Raw genomic sequence first — 24,474 nt, forward strand, 5'->3', positions numbered from 1 at the left:
GCCAGCCGGCTGGCGTCGACAGCGCGCCCGCTCGGTGCGGCGGGTTGGCTCCCGTCCGGCCGCCATGCCGGGCTGTCCCCGGCCGCAGCGACAACGGGACGCGGCGGCGGCGACGGCCGGTCGGCCGCCGATGCCGGCGCTTGTCCACCGCTCTGCCAGTACACGCCCACCGACAACGGGCTGTGACAGCACCACCACCTGGCCAGTGCGACACGAGCTGGCGGGGTACTGCTGGGAAGCAGCCCTCGCAGGCCTCCAACGGCTGGGTAGCAGCCCCCTGCAGGCCTCTAACGGCTGGGAAGCCCCCCGCAGGCCTCCAACGGCTGGGAAGCCCCCCGGCAGCCCTCCAACGGCTGGGAAGCCCCCCGGCAGGTCTCCAATGGCTGGGAAGCCTCCCGGCAGGTCTCCAACGCTGCGAAGCCGCCCCCAATCCCTGATGTAGGAATTCGAGATGAAGCTTTGAGCGTGGCGACAAGGGCGGAAGTGCTGAACCTTGGTACCGGCGTGACAGCTATCTGGTACGGGAATGGCAATGTTGCGAAACCCGTCTTTTGTACTACGCCTTTTATTGCCATCGAATTAATTGCATGTTTTGCGATAGGCATGGCAATGTAAAATCAAATTTATCATCCAACACTGTATGGCTGTGGGTCACTTTTAAAATCCCAGAACCTTCACCGCTGAGGCGAATGCCTGGGCTGCGAAATGAGTGTATGTACACTGCCCTCTAGCAGCGGATTCCAGAAATAGAAGTTACCGGTCTGGCAGGAGCTTGACACCGTCAGTCGCCTTCTCGCAGGGGCGATGAGGGGAATGGTGGCGGATAACAAAGTTTGACAATTGTTCGTAGGATAAAGCTCCTGTGACTTAAGTTCGTCAGAATGAAGTACGTCGAGCATTAAGTTTTAAGTCAAAAGTTCGTATAAAATAAAGTTCGCAAGACAAAAAATTCGCCTGAACGTTGTAACCGAAATGTTTGCGCGCGCAAATGTTGGAATAGCAAAACAAACCAGGCAGATCTAGGAATATTAAAAAAGATGCACAGCCTTTATCTTCCCCCCGAGGCTCAACGTACAAACGTCTTCTTGAAACTCAAAAGCTCTTACGCTTAGGTTTTCACCAGCTCCACATGCTTTTTAACTCTGTATACCTCATTCCCTAAAAAAGTTTTTAACTTTCGTATCATTTAATATGCAAGCATTGTGATGGATATGTGTGTTACAAAGATTACAGAACACACGCGTTGGAAAAGCAAGATAAATTAAATGCATTACTTTCAAAGCGGTAAGCAGAGTCCAAATGAAACTTCTCCCACAAGAGCCATAGATATATCTAATACCACTAGATTGGAAACGGCTATACCCACGGTGTGCAGTCGACAGAGAGAGACAATGTGCATTGCATTAAACTTTACCAAAATGCATAAACGGCCGGAAATGACATGGCTTAACGATTATCTATATGACGAACACAAATGAAGCGTTGATTTCGCCTGATGAACGCGTGTGTTTCACCAAAGAGAATCGTCGGGATGGGTTGCCCGTAACTCGCCCCGTTTACCTTAGTTTGTTCAGTTTGCCCGCGAGCCTACACCACTTTACAGCTGATGCCCCTGACAGCTAATTTTTCGCCCAACTTTCTCGCGCAACCAAATTCATTTCGAGCCATTGAACGCCACAGGCTCACAAAGGCAATCCAACGGCGACCCACTGCCGCCGAAGGCGCTTGAATGTCACAACACCGTTCGATCATCGACACAGCCTTCTCCACAACGAGCCGGAGCGCGCGTAAGATTTGCGTGCCAGCCCCAGTTGCCGTCAGTCCGTACCGTCGTCCAGCTGACGAGCCTGAGCTCGCTCACATCAATGCACACAACCTGATCGATCAATGACACGGAAGATCGATGTAATGAAAACAATGACTGCATTCCGCCCGCCGCCCGCCAGGACCATTTGGCGTTGCAAACGAATGTTGCAGCCGGTGACACGGAAAAAACTCCCACAACTAGAGAGCGCGGTGTCACTCGAACGTTTCCAGTTGCCATGGCGCCACATGTCCATGCACATGTCCATCTCGAACATCCACGGGGGAAGAGCACAGCTGACGCGAAGAGCATCCACCGCAGCCTCGAGCTCACCTCTCGGCCAGCCACCGAGCCCCCGCACCCAGCCAGAGCCAGCACGCGAGCCACACACGGCTTCGGAGGCCAGCCGACCCCGACCTTTCTACACGGCGGTCCCGTGAAAACTCAGTGGACGGCAAGCCACATGCCTCAAATCGTGCTTCGCGTTTACGATTCGGTGACGCACATGGCATTGTAGCAGGGACGAACTCCACGATGGAAGTCTGGTGGCCCGGTGGTTTGTGGGCCTGTCTAGTAGTCTATGGACCTGCCTGGTGGTCTGCGGATCTTCCTGGTGGTCTGTAGACCTGCCTGGTGGTCTGTGGTCTGTGGACCTGCCTTGTGGTCCGTGGACCTGCCTGGTGGTCTGTGGTCTGTGGCCTGCCTGGTGGTCTGTGGGCCTGCCTGATGGCCTGTGAGCCTGCAGGTGGTCTGTGGCCTGCCTGGCAGACTGCGGCCGGCCGACCTTGACCTGCTAACTGACCTTCGAGGTTGTTGAGCATCATGGTGAGCAGCCGCTGGGTGCCGTTCTGCTCCTGGTACACCGTCATTATCTCCGACCCCAGCGGGTTACCCTGCCGGCGACGCGGGCGCTCTGTCACACCCCGCTGCACTGCCGGTCAAGCTCGCTGTCACCGCCATCAGCGGGCGCTCTGTCACACCCCGCTGCACCGCCGGTCAAGCCCACTGTCACCGCCACCAGCGGGCGCTCTGTCACACCCCGCTGTACCGCCGATCAAGCTCACTGTCACCGCCACCAACTTGTCAACTAAAAACAACTCGTCTATAGATAATTATACGTAGGTTCGTAGATTCAGATGACAGTTCGTGGATTCAGGTTCGTAGACAACAGATGGCGCAGGATGGAAACGTTGACGTAGGTCATATTACTCTATCCAGGCTACGATTTTCAGCTGACCGGTCCACACTACCGACACCACTCTGGCTGTGCCAGAATCTGATTTCAGACCTATCTCTCATCGACCTATCTGTAAAACGGCCCTGGGTTCTCACGTAGCCGGGTGGCTGCCTCTAAAGCGCGGACATGGACACATCTTGATTTAATATCAACAAGAAGGGCACCATTTTGTAGAAAGTTGCGTGTTTACAAGCAACAATGGACATGGACACAGAATAGGCCGATTATACAGGGGTATACACACTTTTATACCTTTTTATACACTTTTTGTTGGTACCAGAACAGGGACGATGGAAGTGCTCCCAGTTTGGGGTCCCGGGATCTATCATTGTTACCTCTTTTCAGTCAACGGATAGTTAACATTGGCCCTGTTTTGAGAAAGCCAATATAATTTTTAAAGAGTTAGGAGTCTCAGTCCCTTCTGGCTCCCCATTTGGCATGCCTCAGTCAGAGGAAATACAAGTTTTTACAACAACAAAAAACTGTTGCAACTGACAGCGCCACCAGCATTTAATGGAGATATAGTTGGATAGTTGGAATTTTAACGGTGCTTACATAACCCTCGAGTCTAGTGGGTATTGCAGGACCATAATGTGGTTGATAAGTGCACCATTCGTGACAGACGCGTGGCGTTCCACTCAGCAGTGACGAGCGCGTGGAAACACCTGCCAGGCACCCAATTGTAAATATTAGGCAACGATCTTCGGCTAACAGTACACTGGTGGTGCTGATGGTATCAGGACATGCTGTTTGGCATGTCTGTGGTGTATGACTTTTAACTCCTTAGAGCAAATATGCGGTTCATCCAGGTGAAAGTTTCAGCTGCCAAGCGCTCACTTCTGAGTCGAAGACAACGATATTCGACATGCAGTTACGCTTTTAAACTTGTACTGGTGGTATCACAGCATGCTGTATGACTTGACTGTGGTGCGTGAATTTTAATAAAAGCGAAAGGAAAATGTGTGAGTTGTCCTGGGTGACTTTTATGATTTTGTGGCTGAGAACCGTGAGTCGTGGTCTTGTACGTCTGAAAAATCGGTGACAAACAGCATCCTAGGTACAGTGTTTTCAAAAGAATAGATGAAAAAAGTAACCAGACCTCAGGCCCACGGTCTACTAAACAACCAGAGGGAGCCAGGACCCAGGGTTTTGTTCTGTCGAAAGAACCCGTGGCAACCAGAAGTCAGCGTTATCTTTTATCGAAGGAGCCGGTCGGAGCCAGGAACCAAAACTGGGGGCCACGCCCCGTCTGGCAGTGGTACACACGGCAGGCGCCCCCCCCCCCCCTCCGGGAGTGCTGAGCTGTCCGCCAGGTCATGTGAGCAGATCTACTGACCTTTCGCCGGGGTCGCACCGTGCTGGGTGAGACGCTGTCTTTATTTATTTTAACTGCGAATACGAATGCGAATACGAATACGAATACGACCCTAGCTTGACGGATGATGATGATAATGTGGGCCTTGACGGATGATGACGATGATGTGGGCCCTGACAGATGATGATGATGTGGGCCCTGACGGATGATGATAATGTGGGCCCTGACGGATGATGATGATGTGGGCCTTGACGGATGATGATGATGATGTGGGCCTTGGCCGATGATGATGATGATGTGGGCCTTGACGGATGATGACGATGATGTGGGCCTTCGAGCACGCCGATCGCCCTGGCCATATGGCGCCCATGGCTTACTCCTTATCCAACAGACCAGTGATAACAGTAGGTGGCCCTTCCATGCCTCCGATGACCACGGTTCCGGATATGGATACTCTGTTTTGGCATAGGGACGCCCCGGGTGCCGATGGTGTAGTGGTTAACACGCCTACGTTAACCACTGCGCATCTAGGAAACCAGAGGTACGGGGTTCGATTCCCTGCGGCGCCTAGTCTTCCTGCAAGGGTGGGAGGCAAGCTACGTCATATAATCTCAGCAGGTGAATGTGTCGCAAAACCCCAATGACGGCGACGATAACGAGGACTCCTGGCTACATTTGGAAGCCCTCCTCTGTGAGCTGGAAGCATTCTATTTTGGCTTAGGAAGCCACTCACGCATCAGGCTCTTTTCTGGAGCAAGAGGCCCTGCTTTAGAAAAGCAAGACCCTCTGCTGGATAATCAGACGGCCCGCATTCCGGGTATAACTAGGATACGATGCATGTAACAATTTGATTAAGAGGCACACACCCATGGTCCTCTTGAATACGATTGCCCAGGATGTGCCCCCGTGAAGAGGCCCCCTGGAAGAACGGATCGACCCACACGCCTTGGCTTACCTTTAGCCCGAGAACCTGCAGCTGAAACAGCTTGCCGAGCTCGTAAGGGAGAATCCGCAGGAGATTGTGGTTCAGGTGCAGCTCCCTGGAACGACACGGCAAAAGCATGACGATCCCGCCCCATTGTCCAGCTCCCTGAAACGGCAGGAACATGACAATCCCGACCGATTGTCCAGCTCCCTGAAACGGCAGGAACACGACAATCACGCGCCAGGGCCGTGCCTCCTCTGCCTTGCCAACTCTTGGATATTGCACTCGACTTGATGAAGCCCATCCAAAGCTTGTCCACATCCAAACGAACATTTCAATATGAGCCAATTTTAGTCCTTACCACGACAGCACAGCTGTCTAAACGTGCTCTGCAAGACCAGCGCTTTCATTGCATGGCTACGGACAGCACGTTGCTGACAAGTACCGTTTTAGATAACATTGCTTCACAAGCACTGCGTCAGCCATCATCACCAACTAAGTCTAGGCAATGGACGGGCTAAAGTTACCCTGACGTGTTGAATGCACACCTCTAAATGCTCTTATGCCACGCCGCACGACGCCCCACTCCATGCGCTTATACCGCGCGGTGTTCTTGTTTGCCGCCCTGCGGGTTTCTGACTCCTTTCAGCCCATCGGTCGAGACGTGGGTTACTTATGGATGATGCTCAAAGGGACGCGTGGATACGGCGTGTCCAAAGCGTGACCTGAGCTTCCACAACGTACCGGACGTGGCGCACAATGCGCAAGTTCTCTGGCCTAAGCTGTGCCAAACTAAGTCGGCGACAGCAGCTGACGATAACAGCCCTGGATGTAGTGGAAAATCAAGGCGGCGATTTACAGCGAAGAAACGTGAACTTTCGCGGCGACGGACGTTTTGGACGACCGCGACCAAATTGCTGTAAACTACGCCAATGTTTTGGATGGGTGTTGGTCGCCATCTGGGCTTTCCATCTAAGTCCACTTCATGGCCCCGGCTTGCTCTGTGAAGGCGTCAGCGAGTTGTGTTCAAGATATTTTTCCGAAAGCGCGACATGGGTCGCTTCCGGGTTGATTGCGGGTGCCGCGATGAGTCTTGAGGTGTTGGCCCGGCTGAATGGTTCATCGTCATGGGGCTGTACGACACACTCCGCTGCTGACGCTGTAGGGCGTCACCTGCCTCTCGCCCTGACCGTGTCCACCACCACGCTGGCGGCAGGTGATTTGTAGGCGGTGCCTGCACCTGCGCGGTGCAGTCAGTTTCACGAGTGCGAGAGCTCGTGCGCCTCAGTAGGCATTAATTCACACCTTTGCCTATACGATTGCCCGTCCTTTTCGGCGCCGTAACGTGCTGACCGCGGTTCGCTGTGGGCCCCACTGCCGAGCCACGCACCAGTATCGACACACGCTCGGCGAATTTCGTCAATTTGCGAATTTCGCGCTTCCCATGCCGGACCAGTGGGACACGTCCGCACGCGCCGACGACACACCGTCCGTCAGATCCGGCGCCGGATTTCCCATAGTGAGCTGCCCCGGCCGGCCGTGCCGCGCGCCAAACTTCACGTGGGCAGATGGCGCCAGCACCGCGCCGAGTGCAAACGAGTGCAGCGGAACGCATTTGCGCGTGAGACCGTCCGACATTCTGAAAACCATGTCATTAATAGTGTAAGGCCAGCACTGCGCATTACACAATGTGCGCGACGACACCGCTTGATTTTCGGGCCTAGGTTATTTCAGAAACACATCACTTTGCACTATGAAATTCAGCTTGATGCCGGCACTATGCAGCTTATCTGCGCTTGTTTCAGTTCAAACTAACCTAGGTATGTTTAGCTTCAAGTTTTCTTAATAGAAATTCTGGAAGTTCCCCGATGGCAAGTTTTGCAACGCCAGAGCTGGCCGCTGCCGCACCGGGATCATTTTTGGGCATGGAGGGGGGGGGGGGGGGGGGGAGTATTGAGGGTGCGTCCCCAACCATCCACTTCCGAGTCTTGCCGCAGTGTGCTCCATGCGGTCTATCGGCGTCGTAAAATATGTCGTAAAATATGTCGTATATATGTCGTAAACGTAGCTGTGTAATACCATTCACCAGGCACCTTGAGGGAGTTCATATTCACATATAAACCAAAAGGCTGCTGCTTGCACGCAAACTACATTAACATCAGTCCTAGAAACCTTTGCCGGGGGGGGGGGGGGGGGGGGAAGCGGTTGGGAACTCCTTCCACTGATCTGGATGTAAATCTGGTTTTCAGACAATTATGACACAAATATCATTGATGGTTTCTTTGTGAAGTGATCACCTATTTAGAATCCAAATGACCAACCTAAATTCAGAGGAGAGCAGAACACTGCATGTAGTCTAGAGGGGATCAACGTAACGGAGGCTGGCTGACGTTCTACAAATATTGAACTCCACTAACATAAAATAGTCACGCGGTCCTTGTGGCAACCCGAACAAAATTTTGAAAAATAATTGTCATTCTGATCGTATTGTCACACAACATGCTCATTAAATCAATCGCTGCAGGGAAAAATCCAGCTTGTTAAAAAAACGTAAACAGCACCTTAAAACAAAAGGTATCCGCTTCTACACTATCAAACTACCATCCTCTGGTTCTCCCTTCCTGCACACAGAAATGATTTGAAAAGATGAGTCTAGAAACAAATTTCGCTATCTTAGTGAAAACAACCTTTTGGCTGAGAAGCAGGATGGGTTCCGCCCAAAGCACAGCACTCAAGTACATTATACAGCTCGCATTCTTCACACACAACTGAATGCGCATCCGGACAATGACCTTGACTTAACTGTTGTTTATTTGGACATTAGGAGTGTCTTCGCATCGACCCGAACGACACATAATATATGCCGTCGACGTCATTCATGGCGTCATACCCCATACTCCGCACATTTTGGTATTCGCGGCGACCCAGACGACACAGATTATAAGTGACGTCACGTGGAATCTTTGCCGGCTGCACATAATCCTTTTCCGTTACTTTATCGCATAGGGGCAGAAACGACTCGACAGATTCAGTGAAAACCTAATTCGCCCCCCCCCCCCCCCCCCCCGATCGGGCATGGATGAGTAAAAGGTGTGCTACACAGCAAAACGTGTGCTACGCATTACAAACAACATAACGTCTAGTTTACACTGTTAGGAGCACGCGTAGCAGGCACAGACGTAAATGATAATGTTTCACGTGGGCAGTTATTGTCACGGAAGTTACGAAGACCTAACAAAACGTGTCACACTGGACACGCCCGACAAAGTATCCAGGTGACGCCACGTAGAGTACAACACCCCCGGCGCGCTCCAAAAACGCCCTGGCAATATCATTTTCTAGCTTTACTTTGGCACAATATGGCACGGAGAACTTGTGGTCACTTGTAACATTAATCATATGACATACAGGGATCGCTGTTGCAATGACTACAGTCATACATTAAGGATTGGTCACGGGTGCTTAGGATTGTTCTTTCAGAACTCATATTTCAAATTTCGACTCTAAATTTCTAAAACTTTCAATTCCCCACATCGGAATGCTCTCAGGGCTCTCGGGAACTTTTGGCAATCAATTCTTTGAACAAGCCTTGAGGTGACCTACACCAGCACAACGTATTCCGCTGATGACGCAGCGCTGCCGTGTTGTGTGGTGCGGCGTGAACACGTTGTGGACACGCCGTGGACACGGTGTCGATTAAGGGATTCCGTGTGATGTGGACAGCAAGATCCACGCTGAAAGATCGGGGTGATAACGTGCAGCTGGAAGATGGGGGGACAATCACATTCAATCCGAGTAAAGCGTCCAACAATCATTAACATCGTGAGTAGTTAGACTGACCCATCACATATTTTTTGATGGTTCGATTTTGATAGCTCGGGTTCGATCAGTAAAAAAACTGTAAACATTTAGAGCTTGACGTGTCCACGGATCTCCAGTTTAAAGAGCAGGCAAACGACATGGTTATCATGCCAAACAGAGCACTGTCTTCCCTGCACCCGGTCAGCCGGCTTCTTCTTCGGACTCGCCTGAACAACATCTATGAAACCTGCACGCTCCTAAATTCGACGGCGGCGGCACAATCTACGATAGACCGCTGTCTGCCGAAGACCCACTAAGACTGGAAAGACCTCACGGTTGGTAACTGACTGCAAACGTCGAATCCCTTCATGCGAGCTGTCGCGCGACCTGGGGTGGGACATCTCCAGCACGAGACGACTGATCCCTAAACTTGATGCGCGTCTTCAGATCACTGGACTCCAGATGTGATACTCCTGCACACGTCAAGAAGCTTTACCGGGACAAAGAGGAACCCGGACCGGGTGAGTACTGCGGAGATCGACAACCTTGACCAGACCACCTCACAGACTAACATCGCTTACGCAGTCACTCATTCCGACTGAACAGAAGACTGAAACACCATCCGAATACGGTGAGCACCCAACAATCCCTCATAACGATTAAGGACATTCACAAGAGGACGACGAGCTGACAGGAAGTACTGTCATCCTGCTGCACAGGCACACAAACAGGGAACATATGCCACGAGACATTGAGGTTTGGTGTCGCCGAGATAAACGCTTTCATCCAACCCAGTCACCTCGCGGCGCTCCCAGCTGCCCCTGCGGCTTCAGACGAGGAAACGTCCTGCATCCTACTGCGGACTGTTCCATCCACGGACAACCGCGGCGAACGGCGCATCGCGCGCTATACAACATATAGCCACCATTCACAGACGCAGAGGCCGATCATCCTGCGCGGCGGTGGGCTGAGGGCTGGGACTATGCAGGCTACGGCTGTCTTGCTTCAAACCTCTGTCAGACACTTCGGAAGAATACGTGAGAACTGAACCGCTTGTCCGCCACCACTGCCGCCAATGAACGGGTACCCTGTGCGAACAGCTGGGGGAGCTGGTGTGGACACGCATGTGTTTTCAGATAGATCCTGCTTTAGCCAGCAATCTGCTACTCACACGAAACAGCGGAGAGACGCCGCGCTTTTGCACCAACGCCGACGAATTGCCAGCACACGGCACGTGTTCAGGTTTTGTTAAATGCCCGACACGACAAGACACAACCAAGGGTGGCATGCTGGTGACGCCGCACCGCCGAAAGGGCGCCGCGCCCACTCACCGCATGTTGACCAGATCGCCCAGCTCGGCCGGCACCCGCCGCAGCTTGTTGTTGGAGATGTCCAGGTAGGAGAGCTGAGTCAGGTGGCAGATCTCGGACGGCAGGCACACCAGCGAGTTCTCGCTCATGTACAGCGCCGTCAGGTGCTTCAGACGCCACACCGTCGGGCTGATGTTACGCACCATGCCTGCAATCACCGCCATGGCGCACGGCGATCAGCGTCATCGCCACAACGATTGCGCACGTTACAACGCATGTAATGCCATCGGGCCGCCTTCGAGACAGACAGACATGCCTACAAAGCGTAGGATGATGCCATTTGTTGGCGGCGTGGATCCGAGAAGGTGGTGCACGGGACAGTCCTGGCGAGGAGGCGGTGCACGGCACAGTCCTGGGGAGGAGGCGGTGCACAGCACAGTCTTGGGGAGGAGGCGGTGCACCGCACAGCCCTGGCGAGGAGGCGGTGCACGGCACAGTCCTGGGGAGGAGGCGGTGCATACCAGTCCTGGCGAGGAGGCGGTGCACGGCACAGTCCTGGGGAGGAGGCGGTGCACCGCACAGTCTTGGGGAGGAGGCGGTGCATACCAGTCCTGGGGAGGAGGCGGTGCACCGCACAGTCCTGGGGAGGAGGCGGTGCATACCAGTCCTGGGGAGGAGGCGGTGCACCGCACAGCCCTGGGGAGGAGGCGGTGCATACCAGTCCTGGGGAGGAGGCGGTGCACGGCACAGTCCTGGGGAGGAGGCGGTGCACAGCACAGTCTTGGGGAGGAGGCGGTGCACCGCACAGCCCTGGCGAGGAGGCGGTGCACGGCACAGTCCTGGGGAGGAGGCGGTGCATACCAGTCCTGGCGAGGAGGCGGTGCACGACACAGTCCTGGGGAGGAGGCGGTGCACCGCACAGTCTTGGGGAGGAGGCGGTGCATACCAGTCCTGGGGAGGAGGCGGTGCACCGCACAGTCCTGGGGAGGAGGCGGTGCATACCAGTCCTGGGGAGGAGGCGGTGCACCGCACAGCCCTGGGGAGGAGGCGGTGCATACCAGTCCTGGGGAGGAGGCGGTGCACCGCACAGTCCTGGGGAGGAGGCGGTGCACAGCACAGTCTTGGGGAGGAGGCGGTGCACGGCACAGTCCTGGGGAGGAGGCGGTGCACCGCACAGTCTTGGGGAGGAGGCGGTGCATACCAGTCCTGGGGAGGAGGCGGTGCACCGCACAGCCCTGGGGAGGAGGCGGTGCACCGCACAGCCCTGGGGAGGAGGTGGTGCATGGCACAGTCCTGGGGAGGAGTAGTGACACTGACGACACCACACATTGATCGCCACGTCGAGCTGCGATGTTTGCTTTTCCGACGGACGCACTTGTGACGCTCCACCCTGAAAGCCAGCCTTCGACGATCATACGGACCGCGGTCGGTGTGACGTGTCGCATGATCACCCGGCCCGCAGTCAGTGTGACGTGTCGCATGATCACTCGGCCCGCAGTCAGTGTGACGTGTCGCATGATCACCCTGCCCGCAGTCAGTGTGACGTGTCGCATGATCACCCGGCCTGCAGTCGGTGAGACGTGTCGCATGATCACCCGACCCGCAGTCGGTGTGACGTGTCGCATGCTTCTAACATGGCCGAGCCACTCTCAGCGCCGGACACAGGCCAGTGCACCAAAGGCCAAGGCGACACACTCGAACCATGGACATGCCAAAAGTGCCGCCGGAAAGCGACAGGGGAGACATTTTAAGATCCGCCGCTTCTCTGATCAGTCTGTCTCAACACGAAACAAGCTTCTGCATGCTAGTGCGGGATGCTGTGCAGCGCATCAGTTCGGCAAGGGATCCATGCTGAGAAGGCTGTCGTGAAAACGACGAAGGCCACTTCTCCACGAGATGTCGCATCCATAGAGCTCCGCCGATCGCTGGTCCGAGCTTTCTCCAAAACCAGCGAAGAAAAAAGCTAGGAATTAGTTCTTCACGTCCTGCATTTTAATGGTTGTTTTTCTGTCCTTTGAAGGGACTGAGTGCTTATCGCCACTGGCCGTATGTGGGCAGATACTTTTTCTGAAGCGTACTCCTAAAAATGCTGCGCTGCGAAACCGACTGAGTCTAAGCAAGCTAGTGAGAAACCAGTAGAAAGCTAGTGAGAAAAGACTGACTGTACACTGCAGTCTACAGCAAGCTAGTCAGAAATTTCTGAGTGTCCGAAAACTTGTCAAAACGTGCTACAACGGGTGGGGTGAAAGATCGAAGTACCGCTCCATTTATCATAATAAACATGGTCCGAAAGCTGGTTGATTCCCTGTTCCACAAGTCCATTTGAATACCTCGAGTGTCGCTGTCTACCAAGCAACAACTCTGAACTTTAAGACATGAGAAATTATAATGTGCTTCCCTTTATCATACACGCCATCTTTCTTTTAACAGAGTACCCACTGACATTGCAAAAATTCTGCAAATTCCTGTCCGTACTCCACGGACGGTGGAAGGCTGGTACCAACAGGAATTGCCTCCACTAAAACCACTCTATAGTCCTTAGTGTTATGGCTTCAGACAAAGCTTGGTAGTATCAATATTTTCCTTCCTTGAGATTTGATGGGATTAAAAAAGCTTTTTGGAATAACTTTTGACCTAGACCTGGAGGGACTCATATTAACACTCTCAAAAGACCAAGCCAAAATATATTTATGCCAGACTGACTTGTTGAAGACTTTTGCAGTGAATGGTGCAACACATTCTCCTTGTTTGGCACATTTCTTCCACTGTTAATTTTATCTTTAAACACAATACTGTCGAACTCTCGCATGGGTGCTATGAGGGGTGTATGGTAGTAGTTTTGTTCTACATGTGGGAGCATTTTAAGCTACCGTGACAGCTAAAGAAGAGGAAATATTCAAACGTGATGCATTATATCACTGTTTACACCCATCAACGAGACTAATTTCACTGCTAAGTTTCTCTCGTCAGCCAGGCTCTTCCAAGCTCCTACTCGCCCTGCACCCCGCACACAGGGCACACGCCATTCTCGCATGATAGGTGCCTCACAACCGGCACTCACCCGTGATCTCGAGCTCCTGCCAGTGGCTCTTCCGACCCGAAGCCAGGTCCTCCGCTGACATGAAGGTGGGAGTGCGCCGCCCGCATCCCGGCTTCTCCTGCTTGTCTTTGCCGTTGTTGCCTCTTATCATCGCACCCTGCCAGCGGCCCAGGAGACAAGCTGGTCAACAAAAGGGGTCCCACCGCAGCCAAGAACTTCACAGACTCGACAAGTAGGGAGACAGACTCGTCAATGGAAGAGGTCCCACCGCGGCCTGCGGCTTCACAGACCAGACAAGCTGGGAGACAGACTGGCCAGCAGAAAAGGTCCCACCAAAGCCTTGGGTTGCACATGTTATGGTCAGATTCGCGCCGCGCATATTCGTTAAAGAGGTCAACTCCATGCTTTTCCCAGATCACCAATTGGGTGAACACCATGCAGAGAATCTGCCATAAAATGAACTGTCCACATGGTGTCCTGTTTGACAGATTACATCATTGTCTGCAAAGGGAACATACCATCAAACAACAATCTAGGCTGCTATCCTGTTGTACCTCTGACCTAAGGTCACCAACATATCACAAGCAAGGCTCATCTCATGGACCAATATTCTTTCCCGCTGCTGTGCCCCAAACACCATTCATACCAATGAGTAAACATTGTTATTCATTATCAAAAACAAGCTCAAAGTCTTCACAGCTTCACAGTGCTGTGACATAATTGTAGCAAACGCTAAATGGTTGTTGCAAAACATGTGCAATGACTGGTCACTTGACATACCTAATTTTATTTTTCATTAATTTAATTTATCAAATTAATTATTTCATTTCATCATCTCCTGCCGCCTCAGAAACATCATGGGGAGAGACATCTTCCATCACCCCTGAATTCTTCATTCAACTGAGTGCCACGCTGCAAGGTGCCTTGACTGTATGAAATTGGAGTTGGCATGTGCAGTGCGTGTGGGTCAGAGTCCCAAGTAAAGGGCTTAGATGGCTTATCAGAAAGCCTTCTAGCTATAGGTCAAAATGATAAGGATGACAACATGCAATCATGTCATAGTATTGCATTGTACACTAAAATATATTGCACTTTGACAAAATGATTCAGACAAAGTACTAGCATGACAGATGAAGCAATTGTTCACACTTTTGTCATCATGTGGTGTGTATGTACATATAATATGTGTTAGTTTGTGCACAGTGTGCATACTAACACACCAGATGAGGGCAATAGTCCAAATCATTGCTCCATCTATGGTACTACAAAAGATGAAATTGGAAGGTGAAAAAGTTGTGCATAACTGTTAGTAATATACTGGACTGGAGGTTGATGGGTCTTCATGCACTAAGGTCAACAGGTGCTAAGGTTAGCAGGTTAGGCACTCTGGTGCCAAAGCCTTGTCTTATTCTCAGACAACAAGCTGGCCTTGGTGGTGGTCCACCACTTAGTGACACTCCAGTTAATGACATTTGACTGGTTAAACAGTATTTTTTAGGTCTATATGTGGCACATTACACATGTTCTCATCACTAATATGGTACTGCCATTTTTGCCAACAACCCCCTTCTACTCACAGTCATTTGTGCTTAAGTTTAACCTTTTACACTCTGGCTTCAACATGGAAGTTCTGGGAGCCCAGCATACCACAGTCATTTGAATTATGTCAGTACCCTGGGATATGCCTTCAATTCAAGAAAGCCTACTGGTTATGCTACTGTACATATGACAGGCCTTTCAGGAGTTGCTGGTCAGAGGCAATTGACAGCTGGTGCCAGTCAAAACATGTAGTATGGATATGATTTTACATATGTATGTCTATTGGGATGTTAACCAATCTGCCACACTACAGTCAAATGCTCAGTGCTCTACTGACCACCAGACAGGAATCCATATGATTTTTAACATTAGGATGGTATGAGAAATGACCTGCTTAATACAAAAACAAACTGCAGGCATATAAAGAGGAAGTATATTCAACCCATATCATTGATCAAATTAGGTTCACAGAAGATAACACAGTGGTAATAGCCCTATTCCTTGGAGAAAACCAAGGAGAACATGGATATAGATGGGTGACCCATCTATATCACCATTCTCCTACGTTTTGTGTGGAATAAGGCTGTAACTACTGTGCTTTCTATGTGAATAATGTTCCTCACAAATGCACTGAACAGTGCAGATTAGCAGGGCATAATAATTTAACAAATAAAACAGCCAATACAGTTTTGACAAAACAGCCCAGCCAAAGGCCATCAGAAAAGACAGATTCAACAATTGTGTGGTCATGAAAACTGGATTTGACAAACAAGTGATTTTGAAGCTCCTGGAACTGGTGAGTGACAGCAAGAATATGCTGTCCGATCTCTGACAAGGCTGTACTGCTTTATCTCACAACATATTTCCTCCCTCATTGGTTTGTTTTACATCATCATTCTGGCATGTGAGAGCAATACCTTCCATCCCTTACACTGAGAATGTGTTTCCGAACAATCCTGGGAAGTGATGAGCATTGAATGCAATAAAAATAGTTTGGCACTCTTTGTGCGAAATCATTTCTAACATTAGAACTAACAATAGTGACTCAGTTGAATCAGAAAGACATTTCTTGTAAGATCTGAATTACTGAATTCTAATCATCCACTACTATAATCTATTGTTGCCAAATATTTCATGGTGGGTACAGATGACGGTGACATAAAGGATGACTGCAAACAAGCAAAGATAAATATCATTGATGTGAACAAAAACCAATGCACAAAGCCCAAGACAAAATCATGCCTAGGAAATCTTTACAAAAAAATAACAAATTTAGACTTCCATGATCATATTTTTGATACTGACCTTGATTATGAGCATGGAATCATCCAACATGACTTTCTCATCAAAAAGACGGAGGCACATACAGGCAAACACCTGTTTGCTGGAGCTTTAGTCTAATTGGAACTGACCTGACATGGTTTAGCCTTAGAATTGATAGCTTTAATTCTTACCAAATTAATTCAGAATTGAATTAAGCCAATTAAAAATGTTTTGCCAGCAGCTTCATATGCAAAATCTTCACAAACTGTTCATCATGATGCCAAGGAGCAGGATGATACTTTGTACAGCTCAAAAGTGTTAAGGACAGTAGCAGATCAGGAATGGCATGCCACAAACATTCATTTAGTTAGTTAAATATCAGAAATATGAATTGACAAGGACAGACATGCAAAACTTTCCATATCTGCCATTTGAAGCCCACAAGTCTTAGCTGTCATGCTGCAACTTCTTCAGGATAAGAATTCTCAAGTTTTGATAAATGAAATAGATGAACATACATCACAAAAAATGCAAGACATATTTTAGATGCACATTCACATATTCTCAATTCTTACATATCAAGAGATGCTGTTCTCAAAGATGCATCAGAGGATATAATCACCATCACTCCTGAAACAATTGTGCTTTAAGGGTTCCATGACTTGAAAATATTTAAAAAAGAGCAAATATAAAGAAATGAACTCACTTATAACTATTTGTATATTTCTAACTGGAAAAGACTTCCAATCATAACACAATTTCTCTTTTTACTCATACTCTGCTGAAACGCTAAGTGTTTGACCATCACCATCCAATGCATGCAAAAACTAGGTAAGGGAGCAAATGCTCCAAGTTCCCATTTCCCCTTGAATTTTCCACAAAAGCAAGACACCTCCAAAGAAATTCAGCACTCCGCCACCCCATACAAGATGCAGCCTTCAAGACATCCATCCACTGCACAGGATACCTACGTGAAATCAGCGCACTAAGCCTTGCAATTATGTGTGCCAAACTGCACTCAGTCTTCAAAAGTATTTATATGACACAAATTTTCCTCAACAAATAGCTCTCTATGCTCTTGCATTGACATTAATTATGTGCCTAGCTCTGAGCACAAAGATTTCTCACTTACGTTTCTGAAATGTGTGACGTCGCACCTATACCAGGCATGCTCGACATAATATACAATTTTTGCTGTCTGGCCCAGGGCTTATCTATTTATGCCTCTCAGACATGATGTGTGGCAAACATTGGGAAGTCTCAATGGCAGTGAAACCTTTGAGCCCATGGCAGGGGCAAACATGACAAATGCCATTTGTTTCCATGGAGTCATATGGGCCATGTTAGATGTTTCCCAGATTGAGATAGCTACCACCTCCCTAATTCTGCTATCAATGGTACATCTTAAGTAGGTGCTACAGTACAAGTCACAGTACGAGATGCCACCAATTTCATTTAAGAGCTACCACTTCATCCTCTTTAAATGATAATAATTTCAGGTGCAACACTTCCACACATACATTCAATAAGAAATGACATAAGTGCAATACAATCAAGTAATTTAAAAAAATTCCCACAGGAAAACAAATACTGGAGCCAAATTAATAGCGCAGTCCAAGATGCATTCGACACTCGTAGCGCAAATCAAGCAAATCAAATGTCCAACGACATCGACCTCAACAACAAGTTCTTACCAACGTCATAAATGTAGCCCTATCCCAAGGTGAAAATAAACAGCTTCAGGGATGTTAAAAAGGCTGGAATCCGAAATGTGAGCTGACACGAACGCACGCATTACCCAGACCCGGCTGCCCCCAACAGCAAGTGATAACCGTGCTAACAAAAGCCCGATGCCAGTTTAGTATACGCCTGGGCATGCATTTAGGTTAAGGATGTTTTTCAGGTAAACACAGTTCAGAATAGGCTGTTTTTGGACATTTCGGTTCGTGAGAGTGGTCTTAATTGTAAGGAAAAGGTTTAAAAATGTGCCGTTTTGTTTAAAAGATCGAGAGTTTAAATACCCATTTATTATAGTCTATAGGTTCATGACGTCAAAGCAGCGACTGAATCCAATTCAAGTAAGGGACTATGCACCTTAGGGCTTACCAAGGCCAGACCCTGCTATTTTCAAGGCGCCACGCATCACGTACACCAACTGGCGGAGTAATGGGGTGGGGGTGTCCGTGCCCTGGCCTTTTCAGTGATAAACCCATCCACCGCGTGCATGCTTACGTGATTGGGTGCGTTGAAACTGGTGCATGCTTGTGCCTAACGGATTTCAGGCTGGGTTATGCTGAAATATTGAATGCAATCTTTTAATCGTGTTGCGTGTATTTTTACTCCAATTTCCTTAGCATCACCATAATTCCTTTAGACTTTGGCTCTCTCTGCCCTGGGTATGGGGTTGCTGTGCATTAAACTTGGGGCTCTCCTATCTAGTGTGTGTGAACCAAGTTGCTGGCAGGATGTTGCAGGTGTCGCCACAACATTTCAAAATACATCCAGTAGAGTATCCGGAATGTAAATATGACATCATGTATCTCAAACCTTGCCTTTCTAGCATCCTCTGGATGCAGTTTTGTGGCTAATCTGTTGCACTTTGACTGTGAACCCCTACATTTTGACCTGTCCAGCCCCTTGCCATCCCTGGCCAACCAAGCCCCATATGTAATAACATGTGAGAATTTTAACATTTCTGTTACCTAAATGGCCAAATGCTTAACACTGCTAAGTGGGCAGACACCCATAACCAAACATATTTATATGGTTGAGCCCTGGTCACAGTTTGTCAAATGTGTTTTAAGCATCAAAATGGCTATATTATGAGGGATGACTTGTTGAAATATTCCAGATAAATAAGAGTAAAAGAACAATATAAGTGGTACAAAAGGTAATATTATGGTTGTTCAATACAAGATACCGAGGCAACATATGTTGTGTTACTTCCTTCTGTAACTGGCATGCATTTTGTTCAGCTCAGTTCAGTTAGTGCAGCTCAGTTCAAAGTTTTGGTGGTTGGTTGGTACCAACCACCAAACCTAAAACCAGTTCCATGTTTTTTCTTGCTCTGGGAATGGGAAGAAGGAACAGGTTCCAGGGAATAAATATCAGCAGCCAGGCACACTTTCCTCACCCAATGCACCTGTAACCCATGCTTGATGTAATTGTCACTACCCTGCTGGTTGAGGATGTGCTCGTTGATTAAGTATTCACTGGGTGTTTATTGGTGGCAGTGGCAGGCACCATGTCGCTTGGGCCAAGAAAAGGCACAAGGAATTCTGCAAAGATCACATAAAATTCAGTGATCTGTTAATGTTGAATAAAGCTATTACTACCTGTTCCTTAAATATCATTGATTTTTTCTTCTGCTTTCTTTTCATTTTATGGCTGCACATGCAGCAATAAAATGCTGCATATGCATTAGTTGTTGATCTGTCATTCAGGTAAAACTCACATATGTCAGCACATACTGTAGGGTCAGTTCATGGTGTCTTCTTGAGTGAAGATGCATGAGTTTTGTGCACCAGCACTGTGCAAACTGCATACCTGAACTGTAGGTCTTGTCTCAACTGTTAACAGTTTTCATACCGGAAAACAGTATTGTTTTGCCTTTTCATTGAAAAATATTACCCACCACATTTTTTGAAACGCCACCAATTTGTAAGACACAGGCTGGTTGTAGGCAGGCATTCACTGATATCCACTAGATGAATCCATCATATGAAGATTTCCAGGTAATACAGAAATGCCCCATGGTCACCATTCCTATGGATTATCAGGGTATATCTTATTTGTATTCCAAAGTTGTCATGAGTTGCTCAGATTATGTGAAAGGAAGATATACTGCTGTTATATCTTTAGGTTCCATATATTGGTCAGTGCTCTGCAAAAAAGGGGGGGGGGGGTTTATGTCTGCTAGTGTTACAATGTTTGATTTAACCAGTTAGTCAAGCAGCATTTTTGGAGACTTTGTATTTTCAAGATACCCAATGAGAAAAGTGTTCTAGAACATGCACTGGAAAGCAACTCCTGGTGCTATTTGAGCTCTACATTGCATATTTTTTAATGTCTTGTGCCAATGCTTTGTGACATTTTACAGTTTTTACATGGTTTTATGACTCCAAAAGATATGCTTAGATTAGTCAATATGAAAAATTAAGATGTTTGTGAGTCATGGCTACCATTTATATTTCAACCATTGAAGGCAGCATTAACTGGTTTGTCAAGTAGCTTGACAATTGTTATATCACATTGTGTTATTTCAGGACCATATTGCGCTTGGTGCTGGGTGCTCTTAGTTTAGTGCACGCACATGCACACACACACACCTCCCTTCATCAGCGCCACCTGTACGGGCCAAGCTTAGTCTGACCGTGTTCGCCATCTCCTTTCATCAGTGCCACCTGTGTGGACCAAGCCTTGGCCTGTCGTGGTCACCTCCTCCCTTCATCAGCGCCACCTGTGCGGGCCAAGAGTTGGCCTGGCCGTGGTTGTCTCTGCCCTGCTGCGGCGCCTTGCCTACCTGCAGGGCCGGCGCCTGGCGGTGGAGCTCGCCGCTCCACGGTGGCGCCCTCTATATGCGGAGAATAGGGGCCTAGTGATGGTCACATTCAGTCTACTACAATTCATGGTGTCCTCCCCTACAGTGGCGACCTCTGCGCCCGCAGAGCGTGCGCGTCCTGGTGATCATCGCCGCTGGGTAGTGCCGGCCCTTTATACCCACAGGACCTGGGTCAAAAATGGATGACATGGCATGGGTGACATGGTACGCGTGACATAGCACGGGTGACGTCACTCCCTCTTGTGTGACATCACGTAACGGCCACATGTTGATCACGGATATTGGTTGTGTTGCTGGCTCATTTCGATGCCTGCTATCACTCGCGGCTTCTTTTCCGCATTCACCCGAAATGGGATCGTCCAATGTACCGTAAACTGTATTCCGTGCAGCAAAGACCAATGCTGGCCGAAATAGGCTTTGAAGGTGACTGTAAGAAGGCGTTTGAGGACCGTAAAGATTGTAACACATGTCTGTTGTCTGGGACTCACTGTGGTACCAGGGGACGCCTAGGAAATGCGTCGCTACATCGGGTAGTGTGGAGCCCAGGTTTACAGTTTTCAGCATGGCGTCATAGCTGAGTGTGTACTTGTCTCGCCATGCGCGGCTTGTAACCAGCGCTCCCGAAATCCTCAGAGGAATGGCACATGTGCGACATTTAAGCTGACGAACGGCAGCCGGGGTGAAATGGGAATCAGTTAAGGGAGGGAGCACCCAGGAAGTCGGCGACTGCCAAACGTGAAAATAGGAAGAACGAAACTTCAGACGAAATGACCGCTCTGGAGCCCAGAAGCTTCATCGCCGAGAAGTGGCTAGTGTTGGGTGTATTTCACGCATGTTATACTCACATAAAGTGTGAAGTGTTGCAGGAGTCTCATGGACATGACCGACCCAGGTTTTGTTTCTCACTTTATGTAACGGAACGACAAAAACAAAGCGGTCTCGTTACCAATTGCCTTTTTATGACCTTTTGCATCACTACCAGAAGCGCTTGGGTGCATTTTGGTCTTCATACGTGTGACATTTCAGCACCAGGAGCAATTCATGATACCGCGTGTGACGTGCAATGACAAAATTGCTGCCGTGTCCCATAGAAGATTATGATCCCGAGTTGTCTGCGACGATATGATGTCGTGTTCCTGGTGTAAACGGACTGTGATGACGTCATCCAGTGACTGTTGAGCTGCCAACGTGACGCTAAGCATGTCTTGTCAGCAGTAGCGCAAAAAACGCGGCCTCACATAGACGGCAAAATTTGCCGTTGTTCAGCCACCACTGCGTCGCCGTCCTTCGCAAACAGCACGGTGCAGATGAATGCGACTGCTTTTGTCGTTACCAATGCTGTAGCCCTTTTCTTTCATCGCAAGGTGCAGCATTTTCTGCAACGGAACATCACGAATTGTGTGATGCGTCTCACGTCTTCGGAGCCGCAATGACAATTTGACATGAATCATGTGTTTTGGCAAGGGCCGTTTCGGGGACAGTATTAGAGCAATATATAACGATGTGAGTTGGTCGTGCCTTCGGAAAATGGGCAGCATGTTACCTGCCTACCCCTTTGTGATTTGGGATGTATATTCGCCAAGGGCTTTGACAATCGCAGGCTGTTTGTAGGCTCGAGTTCTGTTCATGTCTGAGATGGGGATAGCCTTGTATTTCGCCTTTTCTATATGTCTATCATTGCACCCGATCTGAGTCTCCCAGCAGCCTGGAAAGATGCTGAAGTGAGCCAAAGCCATTACCACTCTCTAAAACTGTGGATCGATATCAGGCTCGCTGCCGGATGCAGCAGTTTCTGTCACATCGGTGTGAGACATCTTATGTTTTGTTGATTCCGAGCAAACGCCAGGCTGGCCGTTGTAGTCCTCAGTCTGTAGCCTCAGGCTCAGGCGTTCTGCTGGGGACCACTGCAGGTGACCGCCGCCACCTCTCCTCGGCTGCAGTTATCCACGGTGTTGTGAGGACAATTCTTCAGGTGGCTCTCGGAGCCACGGCACTTGACGTCATCCATGTAGAAGTTCTCAGGTCCTCCGGCACCGTACGCGGAGCAGCAGTGTGCTCTTGCACCGCTGAAAATAAACATTAGTGGTCTTTTAGTCCAGCAGTTTTCGCGATTACGAAATGCATTACCTAAGTTGCGTATCTCACAGTTGTAGTGTATGGAACGTCTGAATACATGACCAGTTAATGTATTGTTTCTGGCACTGGTCAGCTCATAAATGTGGGTAGTTTACTACTCATTCAGCATGATGTTGAACATGACATGAAATCCACGCTAAGCATCTTGCAGTTAATTGAAATTACATGGGAGCAAGTATTTACCGCCGTATCAATGCCTCACAAAATTTGGTAACAGTTGCACGCATGAAAGTAACCCCACCGGCATCGCTGTTTGCCAGGGCGATCCAAGTGAGGGTGTTGTGGCGATGGACATTAAATGCATCGTATGATGTTGCGAAAAGGAAAAAAGGTTCATAATGTGCCGGGAGTTAAAAAAATACAGCGACCTAAAACACGTACCTAAATCCTAATGTTCGGCAGACAACTGACGCGTCCACATCCTCCCACGAGTCGTCACAGACATAGCCCCAAGTGCCGCTGAGGGGTCTGAGTTCGACTCGGCCTTGCGCACAGGAATAACCTCCAGCCAGCCGGTACTCATCTGAAACGTCAACAGTGCTCACATGGCATAGTTTTCCAAGTTTGGATGGACGCAACCACAGCGCCATTCAATGGCCTCTTCCTTATATTTACTAACGATAACCCTCATTGCTCATGAATTTTCCGGCTCCTATCATATACGTCACGCGTAACTAACCGCTCTGTATTTATAAGGAAAGGGACGTATTCAGGGAAAATAAACCTGCGCATAGCGTACCGATCATTGGCGTCAGTGCGCGAAAAGCTGTCATGAGCGAGCGGAGGCTTGTGAGCGATTCACAATGTGTCGCTGGAAAAGGGCCCCACTCGCAAACTGCACTGTACAAAATGCTCTGACGCAAAGCTGGCAGCGAGCGTGCCGGAAGCCCAACACACCACGGTCCAAGCGCTTTCACAAGACGACGGAACCACGGAATCCGTTGTGAACGTGTTGACGCTTAGTAGCAGTAGTCAGTCATCGAGTGCAGCACAGCAACGTGTAATCAGTGTGAAGACCATTGAAAACCTGGATTAATTCTTCCGCGTGATCCTTTTCTTCAGATCATCTGTTCTAGTAGTGAAATATGTGGCTACAAAGAAAGCCAAGTGCTGTGTGAGCGTCAATATTTTTTTCTAGCAGTGGGAGGTCGCTCATTGGCTGTTGGGTCCAAACGGCGACGTCATGTTCGCTTGGGGGGGGGGGAGGGGCATTTAATGCGCGCGCGCATACACGCATGCACACTCACGGACCCCCGGGGAAGCGGCACAAAGGAAGTCTTTTTTGCAGGTAGAAAGTCTCGCTGGAGCCCACAGGCGCACATAAACAGCGCGCCGTACATGTTCACTCCGTCATCCGCTGCCCTTGTCACTAAATAACTGCTGTTGAACGCGGTGTGCTACAGCCTATTGCAGTCAATGTGAGGTTTCCTGACGACCAGATTGTCGAGTTGTAATTAATAGTGTAATTGTGAAAAACTGCACGTGAGGCCGGCGAGGGACACAAAGGTCATGGATTTCTCAAAATGTTCCATCGATGTATCAG

At 49.3% G+C, this 24,474-nt stretch overlaps 1 protein-coding gene and 2 long non-coding RNA genes across 3 annotated transcripts; 1 reads left to right on the top strand and 2 right to left on the bottom strand.

The window, feature by feature from the left end:
• Positions 1-2,382: 2,382 nt before the first annotated feature.
• On the bottom strand, positions 2,383-18,015 carry LOC119104334 (CCR4-NOT transcription complex subunit 6). Its single transcript, XM_037228030.1, has 5 exons — positions 17,929-18,015; positions 13,454-13,589; positions 10,414-10,600; positions 5,312-5,396; positions 2,383-2,697 (listed from the first exon to the last, which is right to left on the bottom strand). The coding sequence occupies exons 1-5, from the start codon at positions 17,935-17,937 to the stop codon at positions 2,383-2,385; spliced, it is 732 nt and encodes a 243-aa protein (XP_037083925.1). The 5' UTR covers positions 17,938-18,015.
• A 2,870-nt stretch (positions 18,016-20,885) lies between these two features.
• LOC119104526 (uncharacterized) lies at positions 20,886-22,302 on the top strand. Its single transcript, XR_005094953.1, has 2 exons — positions 20,886-20,999; positions 21,429-22,302. It is a non-coding gene; the product is annotated as an uncharacterized LOC119104526 (long non-coding RNA).
• A 124-nt stretch (positions 22,303-22,426) lies between these two features.
• LOC119104525 (uncharacterized) lies at positions 22,427-23,907 on the bottom strand. The gene is made up of 2 exons (XR_005094952.1): positions 23,313-23,907; positions 22,427-22,861 (listed from the first exon to the last, which is right to left on the bottom strand). It is a non-coding gene; the product is annotated as an uncharacterized LOC119104525 (long non-coding RNA).
• Between the last annotated feature and the right edge of the window lie 567 nt (positions 23,908-24,474).

The sequence above is a fragment of the Pollicipes pollicipes genome, unplaced genomic scaffold, assembly GCF_011947565.3.
Source record: "Pollicipes pollicipes isolate AB1234 unplaced genomic scaffold, Ppol_2.1 Scaffold_6052;HRSCAF=7182_pilon_pilon_pilon, whole genome shotgun sequence".
In the NCBI taxonomy this organism is placed as follows: domain Eukaryota; kingdom Metazoa; phylum Arthropoda; class Thecostraca; order Pollicipedomorpha; family Pollicipedidae; genus Pollicipes; species Pollicipes pollicipes.

What these genes read in the sequence shown, in the direction of transcription:
- LOC119104334 (XM_037228030.1), bottom strand. An exon ending in GGCGATCTGGTCAACATGCG is followed by an intron (nt 5,397 to 10,413) that starts GTGAGTGGGCGC and finishes GTGTCGTTCCAG; the next exon opens with GGAGCTGCACCTGAACCACA. An exon ending in TGCAGGTTCTCGGGCTAAAG is followed by an intron (nt 2,698 to 5,311) that starts GTAAGCCAAGGC and finishes CGTCGCCGGCAG; the next exon opens with GGTAACCCGCTGGGGTCGGA.